Source organism: Bombus vancouverensis, chromosome 5 (assembly GCF_051014615.1).
Source record: "Bombus vancouverensis nearcticus chromosome 5, iyBomVanc1_principal, whole genome shotgun sequence".
Taxonomy (NCBI): Eukaryota; Metazoa; Arthropoda; class Insecta; order Hymenoptera; family Apidae; genus Bombus; species Bombus vancouverensis.
The window spans coordinates 15,270,519-15,284,950 of NC_134915.1; the positions used below are offsets into that span (position 1 = coordinate 15,270,519).

A 14,432-nucleotide genomic window follows, 5' to 3' on the forward strand; every position below is an offset into this window, starting at 1 on the left:
ACTCTTTCATAGTATTTCATAGTATCCATAGTCCAACAACGTGAATATGTTACAGGTAAATCGAGGAGCATGAAGATTAAAAATAAAAAGAAAATATCGAATGAAATATCCTATAAATTCGTAAACACGTGCAATTCACAACCGCTCGTAACTTCGCTCAATCAATGAACTTGCACGTCTGAACAATCGTTTTCAGTCAACAAGGACGGATCGACGATGGTTGATTTCCTTCCTGGTTGCAATTCATCGATCTCGATCATCTCGTAACGGTGTGTTATAATTTGCCAAACAGATTAGAAGGGTTTTGTCGAGCCTCGTTCCGTCCAATTAACACCATCGATACGCCTAGAAAATATTTTGTCCCCTCGAATCGAATCCCATTGCACTGGCCAAAATCGAACGACGAACGCGCGCGATTCATACGCAACAAAGACAAAAGAAAAAGAAGAAAAGAAGTAGAAAAAGTACGTCTGATAATGAAGTTTAATTTCTGTTTTCAGATTAGCATGAATGTCTTCGGGCAGAGAGGGGAAAAAATTATAAGTGGTGTTAAGTAGCGACGGCAGGTGAAAATGGAGTTGGACAATAAATTAGCACAAGTCGTTGGTGAGGTACAGTTACGAGTCTATATAGAAGACTGGCAAACCGAGTTGCTCGATCATTCATCTTTGAATATCGTGGAAGATGATACGCGCATTTATCTCGCTGTTTTTAGCGAGTCTGTCGATCGTCTCGGTCTTACCCCAAGTGACGTCATATGCAAAAGTGTCGAAGAATGGTCAAGAAGAACCGCAAGCAGGCAACGATCCGTGGATCGTCAGGTTAGATCACATCGATCGGTAGACCGGTGAATTTCTACGCGAGTTCGTGTTTCTCGCGAGCACGCGTTTAATCGTACAAATTTGTTTCGCTCTCTGAAGTTTTGTCTAACAAGTACTTTGCTCTGGATATTTTAGATATTTCTATGTATCACGACCATTTTGTATATTATCATTTTTGCATATTAGAATTTCCCATAAATATATGAATGTTCGTGATCTAGGGATGAATTGGAAAATGAGTAAACGTTTGAGTTTATATGTTTCTCTTCTCCTTTTTTTCGGTTTATATAAATAGATGTTTCATATCACGTGATTCTACGTAAAAGTACAGTATCAGACTAATATTGTATTTTTGCTTGTTTCTATGCAACGAAGAAATGGAACGGAAGCGGAAGGTAGGAGTATCAAGAACATCGCGATCACTATGTCGCCGGTTTATATTTCACCGAAAATCCAGAATCTGAGGAACGGCGAAGCGATCAACTATTCTCCTGGTAGAAGGTGTGAGAGAGAATTTGAAGATTGTACGAATTTGGAAAGGAGAAACATTTGAAGATTTGAATCTGTTTAAACGCTCCGATATTAATAAAGTTTAAGTTTAGTACAGAATTTATACTTGAAGAAAATTCACCGATTCGTGTTTAAATTGGAAAAAACGAATTTAGAAACAGTGCACAAAGATTGAACTTTATATTTATTTTTGAATAATAAAATGGAAGCTTGAGACGAGACGCTTGAAAATCAAATTCGCAAAATAATTTGACTAAAGAGACGCGAAAAGCTGAATTTCTAAATAAATTCCTGGCGAACTGGAGCGTTTGAAGTCAAATATAAATTGTTTCTCGAGTACGTTCCGTAACTTCTTAATGCCTTTTCTTCGCATTTTCCTACATTGTTCCATATTTCTCTTCAAAACACCCTTTTTACGCTTTCTAATTTATAGATACTCGACGTTGGACCACGAATTAATAGCACAATTGAACGCAAAGAAACAGATTCAGGATAGATACCATCCACCACCGCTGCTTAACTACAAATCCAAGAAAGAACCAACGAAAGACACGGAAGACAGTTCGAAACCTTCGAGTGGCCCGAATGGTCCACCGACCGGTCCATCGTCTTCGGGTATGTTTGAATTTTCTAATCCAACGTTTTCAGAGGGCCACGACTATAAGCCGCTGGATTACCCGAGCAGTAAGCCGATTTCAAAGCCGCCGGATTACCTCAGTGACAAACCGATCCCCAAGCCAATGTCCATGGACGATTACGCAGATTCTGAGATAAGCGACAAGGTACTTTGAATATCAAAACATCATCCTACTTTCCTTTTAGTAATGAAGGAAAGCTTACTCCTGAAAGTACCTACGTATCCACTATTTCCTTCTACGAAGCTATATCCGTGGATCACTAAGAGATGAGTTAGATAAATCGTTAAATTGATCTATAGCTGAGTAAATGATAAATTAATCGATAATCAACTTTAATGGGATACTTCTTCGTATCGAACTCGTCTTTGTTGAAAAACTGCGCGAGGAGAATCAGAATAATTATTATAATTACGATCTATACATATATCACTGCCATTTTTTCCAAACATTTTTAATTAACAATTTTCCTGTATATATATATATACGTACGTTGTAGCGGAATCTCGCACGACTACAAAATTCTGATGAGATTTTCGTTTCATTGATCAACGATTAATAAGTTATCAGGTATACCATGGATGAAAAATTCACTCGGGAAAAGAACAACGTTTCCTAAATTCCATCGTACATAAGCTTCGACCCTAAAACTTCCCGATATCCCAACTTCAATTCCAGCGAAGCAGTCGCACCGCGTCGCCGAAGCTCACGTAAATCATCGTTTTCAGCCACCAGATTCCTACAAACCGGATTCCTACTTCGCGTCCCACGACCATGACTCCTCCGACTACTCCGACAATCCGCCCGACACGTCTTACAACAATGACGCAGCACCGAAACCGATCAAGTATTCCGGCCATTTGGATCATCCTCCCTTCAACGACGACGACAACAACGACGACGACTCTTATGGCCAGCATCACGACTTCCATCACGAGGTGATCTACGATCACATTCCTGAATACCACGAGCACCAGACAATGGCACCAGAAATGAACGATCAAAGACTGAACAAGAGGCCGTATTCGTATTACTACGTAGGCAAGAAGCTTTGGTACGTTCCACTGTACTTCAGCATTTATTTTATCATCTACATCGCGGCTCTGGTGTTGAAGAGCATCGCCAGACACAAGATCACGTTCCCTGAGCATCTAGCGGATGCTGTGACGCATACAAGATCGTACAGTGATTTTAGTTGGTGGGATTTTGCGGGAGAAACGCTGCAGAGTATCGAGAGCTTCGTCGACAAGTATGGAAAGATTTCTTAGGGTATTTTTATCGATCGTTTGCGGATCGAGGATCGATTTAGAGTGTTGAGATAGCAATTAAGTTGATGTTGTTGGAATATAGTCGATAAGTATATAGTTAAGTATGTTATCGGTTTGCTAAGGATATACAGTAGCTATTTGTTGTACATCGTTGTTACTTGTCGTTATACATCTACGTATTAATCGATTAGGTGAAAGTAGAGTGAGAGTCAAAAGTGAGTATACACCAAAAGAGAAAAGAAAAAGTTTCGTATAATAGTGATTTATTTATATATTTACCTTTCGTCCGATGAACGAAAGACTGCAAGTACTCGTGCTCTCTGTCACATAGATCGTTTGTTAATAGAAAATTAATCGAGTCAAGAATTGTTCTTGAACAGGCGATGATACATATTTTTTATTTATAAAATGACAGTAAACAATAGCATAACGTAGACCTTTCGTAGAGCTTAGACCGTAATACATTGATTTGGAGCTACTCTACGGTACGAGCAATGATTTTGTGCGTGTACGTGTAAATATTATTTTATAGTCAAGTCTTGTAAATATCGAAAAGCGCTTCTAATAGACTATTTATTTAAAAGTTATACAGAACTCTGTTCACTAGCACAAATATAACGTTACAGATAATTTGGCAATTTGTGATTTCTGGGTACATGTAAAATTAAGAGTTGGCAACGCGCATTCGGCAAATCGTCGTACCATCTCAGTTCTAAAAAATGACCTGTAAACGCAATAAAAATCTACAAAGAAAATTTCACATTCACCAAGGAATTTCCTCCCAGCGATCCATCCGACCGAATCCATCGAGAGTTCGTAAAACGACAGCGTTGGTCGAATACCGAAAAATATAGATATATTTCCGAATAACGAATTAACGTAAGTGAGGAATAAGATTTAATACGTTCGGATGTATTCATTGCTAAATAGTTAGCGTATCTCTGTAAATGTTTTCGTTAAAGTGTCTAATTATATATGTATAGCGAATGTCGTTATAACATTTACTGTATCAACGATTAATAGAAACAGGCTGGAAAATAAATTTTCTCAATTGCTCGAATAACATCGAATAAACATCGTATGGACATTTGCCGCGCACTTGGTTCCTAAATTCCCAAGGAACAAGCGTGGTCGGATATGACTGTTTCTTACGATCGCGCCACGAGCGGTGGCGCAGGTTTTTGGCGGGATAACAAGCCGGAATTTGTCAGTATCGGTGGAATGGAAAGAATTACTGGAAACGATACGAGAATTCCGATGGTCTCGCATTCCGATTGACCAATTACGCCATTTCGACCAAATCTTATCCCTGCTTTCTTTCCACGCATGATTCTCTTGTTTCATCGCGTACAGAGAATACAAAGTTCCCTTTCGTATCACACGTTTCGCAGACTTCTTGTGTACTCGCGTTGCGTTTTATACGTAGAGCGAGAACACTCTGTCATGTCGGGAATTCTCTTTCTCACGTTTCAGAGGGAAAAATGTAAAATTGCGACGCGCTTCATAGAAAGTGAATATTTATCGATTTTATTTTGAGTTTCTTTCTCCTGCTGCCTCTTGTACAACGACGAATCGGGAATTCGACAAGATAAAGCTGCAGGTTATTGGTAATGGGAGAAAATTTTACGACTCTTTAAATATAGAAATTCTCAACGATATAGTAATCGATATAAAATAATTGATTTGTACAATTCGTTCGTCGAACTTCATTGACCAACAGTTATTATCCGAGTTGTCGTTCCGTGAACATCGATAAAAAATAATATCGGTTGAATGCTGCGAGTGAATTGCGATCAAATCTTTCGATATATCGATGAATTATTCTAATTAACTCGTTACCGAACGGTTCTTTAGGTTGAGCGATATTTATCATGGTTTTACATTTTTATATTTACTGTTCTCGGAATTTCAGGATTTTCGAATACGTAGATTCTTCCGAAACGTGGCTCGCTGGATCTTCCGACTCTTCGTCTACGTGCATTCTGTCATATTAATGGAGAAAAAGAGATCGGAACGCCTGTTTCTCTCCCAACACGCGCAGGGTTGTCCAGCGACGAAACAAAAGACATCCTTCGCTCGTTTGGACGAATGCAAACTCGTTGGATGGTTCGACAAAGTCGAGCACCACGCCCCATTCTAACTGAACCAGCATCAAGCAAAAACATTTGCCGCAATTATCGCCGATTTAGAGTATTGTTTCAACGGGACTTGTTTAAGAACTTGCTAATCGCCTGACCTAATACAGTAGAAGGATGTATCTCGGCTAACTGACCCGAACTTGGTGTTTCCTTTGCCTAGATACCTGCCACGGTCGCGTTCTGTCAGCAGCATCAAAAATTCCATCCTTCTCAAAGAAACTTTCCGTCGATTACGGTAGAAAACAGCTAAACGCTCAAATTGACTGAAACAACGACGATATCGCTCGGACGACTGCTTTTGCCTGGATCAGCGATGTTCAATCTTTTTCGCTAAAATTCTGCCACGCCCGCGAGAAATATATTTGCTCGGAGACGGAGCATTTACAGCGGACGACTACTCTTGTATCTGACGATCTTCTTCTTTCGACGAAGATTTAAGAGGAGCAGCTCTTTGATACGTCACCTAGCCTATAGCAGTTAGATAGATTCTTCAGGTTTTGTCTCAAAAGTGACATTATAAAAGGAATTATGTAAAGAGACTTTAAGTAATATTATAGAATTATGTAACAACGTTTGTGTATTTTTCTTTGCTTATCATACTCTTATAACCAACATTGCTTGTAACGCTTATATGTTACGTCGATTAAGAAGGAAATAATTGTTCAAGAAATCAGTTCAAACTATCTGTTAACGCTTACGCCCGACTTTCTACTTTGTAAATGTTTGCCTTGTCGAACTTTTGTTTACTTATAATTATAACGCTTGTAATTGGGTATACAGGGTGTTCCGCGTAACGCGACTCACCGTTCTTCTGCCATTCGCAGGTATACAAAACAAGATGTTTTACAGATAAATGTTTATAGATTACCGTACGCTTTACTCTAACGTCGTTCAAATCTTTTGCAGAAGTCTGAACGAGCTGTTAGAACTGGCTGGATGTTACAACTCTACACGCTGTAGTAATTTTCTTTATCCGAAATGTGAATAATTCTGGAGTGTAACTACGAGTGAAATATTTGCATCGAGTTAATAAAAGTATCACGTGATATGCTTTTTGAATCTGTCGTAAAGTCTTCTCGAACCTCGTGAAAAAAGGACGTGTGGTCCTATTTATGTTAGCCATGACGACCTCTGTTTCACTACGAAGACAAAGTATTTTTGGAATATCTTTTCTGCACGCTCGACGCTCTTAAAATATAGTTGGAAATCTCTGTTCTTACATCCACTAGTTGCAGAAAAATAGCGAATCGAGTTACGCGGTACACCCTGTATATTGAACTCCATTTTACATCTATGCGTAAATGTATCGAAATCGGAAGAACCCGTTAAATTCATATTTTTCTAGATCACTTAATTATATGTCACGCGAAAAAATTACTGCTTCATCATTACTGCACACAAATATTTCTTATGTATTTTAAATACATCGATAAATACTGCATCGATTAATATACCTACTCCACTTTACAATTGATCTCTTCTATACATACACATCCATACATTTTTATTTATAAATTTACGTGCCTTGGTTTCTATACAATTTCCATGAAATTAATTTGACATTTGAGAAAGATATTTATTATATAACAATATTTATTTCTCTTAGAAAACTACATCGTTGCTGTAATACAAAAAGAAAAGAAGAAGAAGAACAACTGGAGCATCGATTTACATAACAATTCACTGATTAATAAAAAAAATATAACGAGCTGATATACGAGTCAATATATCTGAGAAATTAAACCGATCAACTGGCTCCGCTTTTTACCAATTTCTCAGTTTCATTGCGTAAGTTGAACAGCTATACCTAACTTTCAAAAAAAAAAAAAAAAAACAGGCTACTTACGTTCCATAGCTTCGTGGCAAAGAAAATGACATAAACGATAGTAAATTGCGCAAGGTAATCTTAAAAAATAGTATTTGCAACCTCGTCGCGTGTCTACGCTTAGAATAATAGAAACTTTATTAGGTCCAAATTTAACCGATCACCGTTTAAACACCAGAACAAGAAAATCGACGTGCAAATAGATCTTTCACTGCGCGCCAGATCCAACCAAAACGAAGCTCAACCGACTTAATCGCACTAAATCGTAACAGCCCTATGGAAAAGTCGAACGGTCTGATTAAAAAATCAAATACGGAGACACGATAATACGATCGTCCGAAATGATCAATCATCTATAACCGAATTTACGTCTGAAATGCTCCTAGACGACGCGACGACGTACGCAAGAGTTGTAACAATTAGGGCTTTTAGCGCTGCGCGTTGGATTTGCTTAACGTTCCTGGTGATACAGTTACCGGTAACCCAACAGAGTATGTTTGAACTGGACCCACGAATCGTTCAGTCGTTCCTTGGAGTTTATCAACGACGGTTCCTCGGCCGAGGTTCTCGTCGTGTGACACTCGCCTCTGAAACCACGGGGCAAACATCTGAAAACGTGTACGCACGTTCCATGTGTTTGGAGATCGATGAACTCGCGACCATCGTCCACGGGGAATGAACGTTCGTATCGAGGAATCGGCCAGTGGTGAGTCATTGTCGTTTCCATGAATCGACAAAGATAGAGTGAAGGAGAAGTGTATATAGAGACACGTGTTGACGGATGAGAGGAACAGGACGTGTCATTCTTCGAGCAACGAGGGTCCCTTGAAGAATTTGCTGCCGTCGAACAGTACAATTATGGGTAGATATCGTTGGATATAGTAGATGCACAGATTCCATGTAAATCGCTAAAGTGTCCAGGATCAATGTAGGAATTTTCAGTAATAATTGATCGCTGTTCAATCGCAAAACGGTCACGGCGTGAAGCATAATGATATAACGTATTTTGATGTGAACTGTGGCTGTAGAAATTCTACGAGCAGGTGCGAAAATTAACGTGTAGCAATAATCTGATAATAATCTATGGCTGTTGAGAAACGTGAAACGGCACCGATGAGAGTCATTATAGTACAGCGATCTGTGATATTTAACGCGTAGATGTACAGATTTCACGCAGAGTGCGATAATCAACCTGGAAATCTGTAGTAACCCTTTTATCGCTGTTCTAAACAGTTGAAACAGTAACGGCGTGATATATCGTACGGTAGTTTGTTAAACGTACGAATCGTAGATGTACAGATTCTATGTAAATGATGCAAGTGCGATGAAGATGGTAACCTTGTTGCTGTTCTAAGAAAAATCTTGTTGTATATTTCAGACAGAGTACAAACAAATTTAGTCTATCACTGTCTTCTGCTTCTTGTTTGCGTTTCCCATGCCTCAATGAGTGAATCGACTTTAGACGAAATCGAAACACTTCCGGAGATCAAGAAATACGAAGACGCTTCAACGCTCGGCACTGCTGTACAGGCATACAGGTTTTCTTTACATGGAAGAATTATTTTTGTGAAATTATTCCTCTATATAATTGATATTCAGTCGATTAAATTCGAAGCGTTGGAGCGAGGTTAATAAACATTTATTTTCTCTGACTTTCGATTAGACATCCAAGGATGTATCGGCGCGGTTACCACGAGGACCACGGGTCCATGTATAAGGATGACCACGATGATCATCACGACGATCATATGAAAGACGAGGAACAGGCTATGAAAGCCATGGGGAATGCAAAATCTGATTATTGGGGCGGTTACTATGATTTTCTGATAAACGAGGGTAGTTATAAATTCTGGGCCGTGTTTCAAGTAAGTTTCGATCAATTCTTATTAGATTGTTATACACTTGCTGGCCTTAGGTATTATACGACACACGATTCGTCACATTTGTTAAGAAACCTTGAACGTTTCAAAGGGAAACTTTACGATAACATCGGAACGAGAAATCGTATCAAAGACATATCATTTTTTCGGTATTTTACTCGAAGTAATAGAATTTCAATTGAATACGGAAATTCATAGAAACTGTTAACAGCAATTAGATGCAATCGCAAAGCATTTTCGCAAAAGCATTTTCAAGTCGACCGTATGAAACGCATTACTGTGCAATGTACGTTTATATGGAGTTGCGCGCGTTCTTCGCATTCCGCGCTCATTCGCGTCACGAATTCGATCGAGATTAGCCGTATCAACTAGGAGAGCCGTGATAGAATATGTAGGTATGTTAAAAATATTCGTACCAAATAAGGCGTTTGTCGAAATTTTTCAGAGCATTTAACGCTCGTCGGTGATTGTTAACGTGTAACTGTAATGCTCCATTTCCACGCGCAAAACTGTTGAAAACCGTTACGATTAAATTTACAACGCTGGAAATTAAATTACCGGATTTTAATTAATTGTATAGAGTTAAGGAGACTTTCTGCATTTTGTAATTAAAAATTTGTTCTTTCCCAGCCGCTCTATTAATCAAGAGTACTAATGTTCGTAAGAGACACAATTAACGCGACGATGCAAGGTTTGTAGAATCCACGATACAAAAATTCGTTTACTTTGTAATTTCATTTATCGTTTTGGTACTCCGGCACCTCTTTGAAAATACACTTGGCGCTGCTCGAAATTCGAACGTTCGCCCGATTCGTTTGCACTTATTGTCAAATATTTATACCAACGCTAACTTTTATAGAAATGAAAAAGAAAAGAACGAGATCGAGAGTATTAGTCGCATAACGTTGGTTTCGACCTTCCACCTCTGAAGAACTTGGTGCAATTCGCTATTTCGTTCGTTGTATAGTAATGCATTTTGTATAGTAGAAATATAGTAGAATATAGAACGAGTATAAGATACAAAACATCTCGAGAAATATAAAACACAAAAAGAGAACGATTTAACATGGAAAATAACGCAACTAAATAAATGCGCTCTTTAACAGCTTGCCACCGCAGCTCTTCTCATCTATAGCGGCTTCGCGGCGCTTTATTACGCCAAGGTAAATCCGCCAACGATAGACGACGAGTTCGACGATATTTTACGTCGACGGAAGCGTAGAGCATTGTCCATCTTCCCGCGAGATAAATCATTCTGCGGTTTGGACAGTGCCACTTTTCAGAGGATAATCGACGCGGTTGCCAGAGAAATTCACTGACGAAGAAGAGCCTACCTTTATCTAACTTGACTTATATAGGAAATAATATATGTATAATAATTTTGCAATAATATTTTGAAAAGATTGAAATCGTGCGATCGATGAAAGTGATTGGAGAAAAGAAAAGGAACTGTTTCAAATTGGGCATTTCATGGAAGATTTGTTATATTCGAAACATTAAAATTACAGATACGTATCCTTTTCTAATCGATTTAAGAAAAAGTATGTCTTTATGCTTCTCTTTCTATTATTTAATGTAACAGAAGAGCATTGCCTTGCATGTTCTTCTTATCGTGTTTGTAATTAATTTATAACAATTATGTTAAATTATATTGTAATTTGTACATATATGTAACAATTATATGTATATGTGTCATATTGTCGATGCAACTTGTGTACGTTGCTTTTCTGCAGATTTCTTTACCGTCACGAACGCAACGCGTGAGAAGATAGTTATCCTTCAACTCGTACCGCGTAACGTTTGCAACACGTTGAAATACAAAAAGACAGAACGATAACAACCTGAAACCGTAAACTTCCTTGATAATCTCGCAGGTTATCGTCATTAACTTATTCTAAATCTTCTCATCGACAGCAACTTTCGCATATACTTTCGCTCGTACGCGTGTTATTACGAGGCGTATATTTCAGGAAAAGTATTCACACAGAACGTCGATAACGTACATACGTTTACGATAAATACACCTTCTAGTTGCTGTACAGGTGTTTTCAGATCGATTGAAAATTTCACCAATACAACATGACGGTGGGCGTCGTATCTCGCAACGTAGTATCGATAAAATTTCAAACAGTACAGAACGTGTGGAAACAAAATTTTTACGAGTCGTCGAGATACTTTGATGAGCTGCACGTCCACGGTTGACTAATGGAAAAGAAGCGAACTCGCTGGTGGCAATTTGTCGAAAGCGACAAGATCCAGCATCAAGGCCATCGCGTGCCATTGCGTGTCGAGGACACGCAACAATACGTTCTCGCGCTGAATGAGACATCTCGAGCTTGAAATTAAGCGATCCACCGATTAATATCGTCTTATTAAACGATTTCGCGGCTCGTGTAAATTATCGCGGTAAGCACGGGTTTACGGCTGGAAGCCGACGAAGCCGGGACTTGTGGGAAAAAAGCAAAGAGGATAGCGGAGATTTTACCGGGCGATTCGAGTGTCACGCGCTCGCTCACAGAACCGTCCTGTGGTAGCTGAAGGTTAAAATGTATGCGCGAAAGGATCAAAACGTAATAAAAATCGCCTGAAAAAATGTCGACCGATAAATCAACGGTGGCCGTCGTGCCAGCCGTACGTATGCATCCTCGTGTCTATACGAGTTTTATATGTGAACACGTACGCGCGCGATACGCGCGGTTCAACCTCGCAGGCAAATTTTCTTGTCGAACAACGTAACGTAACGAGAGGCCCTCGAGCACCTTTTCGGAAGAACAGGAGCGTACGAACCGTGGTACTCGAGTTTCTGGATCATTCGATCGCGCGATCGATAGAGGTACACGTTCTTGCTCGTTTAGCTTCAAAGGTTTGCGACAAAGGAGCTCGTAGCTTCTCCATATGTATCTACACAGCTCGAAATTGAACGTGTAGAATCGTCATAATGTAACGAATGTTCGAAAAACGGGAAGTTATGTATCGTATTATATCGACGCCAGTGTTACCAGGTTCGATCAAATGACAGGCTTCAAAATTTTATTTAAGATCGTACATTCGTTGTTGTTTGTTTCGTTCGTCCAACTTTATGTAAATTCTTATATTGTCTGATTGATCAGTTTCTCAACTTTCGTTAATAGAAGAATTTACCTAAAGTTGGACGAACGAAAGAAACGACAGCTACAATTTTACATTAAATTTTGAAATCGGTTATTTGTCCTGATTAAGTGGTAAGGTTAGTGTTGAATTCGGTGGCAAAGCGAACATGCTTTAGAAATCGTTAAATTTTCTTAGACGAGTTTCCGTCTGGAAAAATATCTAACGAGTTTGACGACAAGTCGTATTGTCTTCTTTTAGCTTTTCCATATTTGGGGATAATTAAACGAAGAATGAATGCCTCTGGAAGCTGCTATCATTTTATAATAGCCCGAATGAGCGAAGAATCTGGTATTAAATAAATCTTAGGCGGCTTTCTAAAGTATTTAGTTGATTTTAGTGCAGGTTTGAAACTACCGTCGAGACACAGAGGGTCAAAGTAATCAGAACCAGCTCGTACTATATACGAACACTTTTATAGCGCTCTCTTTGCTCGAGACTTTTATTTTCCGCTATCTTTAGCGAGAAATACTTCACCGCGTATAATTGTACGGCGATTATAAGACTATTCACGTTCCGCTAAAAACGTAAAAAGGAAACACCATCTCTCTTTCCCTCGAAGCGTAATGAAACGGTTGAAACGTTCTTAGATCCTTCAACAACGGCCAAGGCAAAGTCGTATGATTTTAACGATCCTTCCACCTCTCTCTCTCTCTCTTTCTCTCTCTTTCTCTGAAGTAAATCGATTATGTGAGAAAACCAGTCAAGACACCATTCTTCGAGGTATCTACGTTAAGTGGAGATTCTTATACATCAGAGTTATGTCCGCGTAAATATGAAAAAGACCAACGAAGGTTTCTAGCGTACCAGTAATATCAATATCAAACATGACACGGCGCTTCTGATATTTATGCAACCGGAATTATAAACAATTCTTCTACTACCTTCGCCATACGTGCAAATCAGCGAAATGTACATACGTGTGTAGGATCTAAAATATTCTCTACCAGTCAGTGTAAACATTCTGCTCGCAAAGTGTTTGCCGTTTACTCGCTGACAGACAAATTCTTGGAAAAAATTATCTTCTCCCGTAACGATCGCGTATTGATAGACGCGTGCGTGTTTCGTCGGTAGATGAACAAATAATAATAGTAATAAGAGAAAGAATAATACAAACGAACCCGCAAGGGGTAGTTACCTGGTAAACTACACGGGCTTAGCAAACCCGCGGACCCTAGCTGCGTAACATGTTTCTCCAATTCCAAGATATTTCCAACGATTTTCAAACGTTGACAATCCTCCGTTGCGACCTATACAAAAGTTACGAAAATTCAGATTAGCCACAACGGCGAATAGAACGAAGTTTCGACTACACGTAATCGCGAACTCCTCCTTGCTCGTCCTAATCGATAATCGACAATAGCGCGAGATTTAACGTGTCTGATCGAGGCTCGTTAGATGGAAGCTTGCGAGGGACGCTTTATACGCGCCAATATCATGGAAATGTAACGTAAAATCGTCCTGTTTCACTGTTACTTGCGAACGAAGGAAACTGATGGAATATACGAAAAAATAGCTGCAAAAAGTAGCTACAAAAGGCATTTCCGCGTGGTCGTGTTTGCTACAGCAATTGCATACCAACCAACGAAATTCAGGTATATGAAATTTCCTACAGTTTAATATTTCATACGATTACAAGCGTTTGATCGCGTAAAAATGAGATGTGCATATAAAATATGATAAAAACGCGCTTCGTCGAAAACGAAGGCTACGTGCAAATACTTTTTCCAGCCATCGTACGTTATAGCCCAATATATCCCACGTAATACGTTCCATTGATACTTATCAAGCTCGAATCAACATCCACCGACGAATAAGCTTTCTATACACGAACGAAAACCCTTTGGTACTCCGGAGGACCACGTGATCGGGACAAGAAAGCCCTTGTTGCGGTCAAGAACGGAATATATTAATCGCGACGGTCACCGAACCCTCCTTGGTTCGGAGCGCGCAAGCAATTAGAAATTGAGTTATATTTCTTGCGCTTGCCGGTGAATAAATTTCATCGATCGTCGTGGACGGCGTTCGTCGTGCAAGAAATATATTAACCATGGTGAGTCGGTCGAGAGTCCTGCGATCGTCGGCGAATATTTCAGCCGGAAAGATAGGGGAGAAGGATCCGATACGGCCCTGCAAAAATCACCCACCCAGCGTATTCACCAACGCATTCCGCCACGTAGCCGGCTGCAAGGGGGTACCTACGGCCAA

General features: G+C 39.5%; 2 protein-coding genes across 2 annotated transcripts; both read left to right on the plus strand.

Annotated features, from left to right (window-relative positions):
- Nucleotides 1–63: 63 nt before the first annotated feature.
- On the plus strand, nucleotides 64–4,342 carry LOC117158448 (uncharacterized). Its single transcript, XM_033337335.2, is given in 5 exon segments — nucleotides 64–679; nucleotides 681–821; nucleotides 1,197–1,322; nucleotides 1,765–2,113; nucleotides 2,695–4,342. Coding segments are annotated over 5 exon segments (1,263 nt in total). The 5' UTR covers nucleotides 64–572; the 3' UTR covers nucleotides 3,235–4,342.
- Nucleotides 4,343–7,573: 3,231 nt separating this feature from the next.
- On the plus strand, nucleotides 7,574–10,485 carry LOC117158594 (uncharacterized). The gene is made up of 4 exons (XM_076618696.1): nucleotides 7,574–7,675; nucleotides 8,518–8,735; nucleotides 8,861–9,062; nucleotides 10,184–10,485. Exons 1-4 carry the CDS (start codon nucleotides 7,574–7,576, stop codon nucleotides 10,394–10,396), a joined length of 735 nt encoding a protein of 244 aa, XP_076474811.1. The 3' UTR covers nucleotides 10,397–10,485.
- Nucleotides 10,486–14,432: the final 3,947 nt, after the last annotated feature.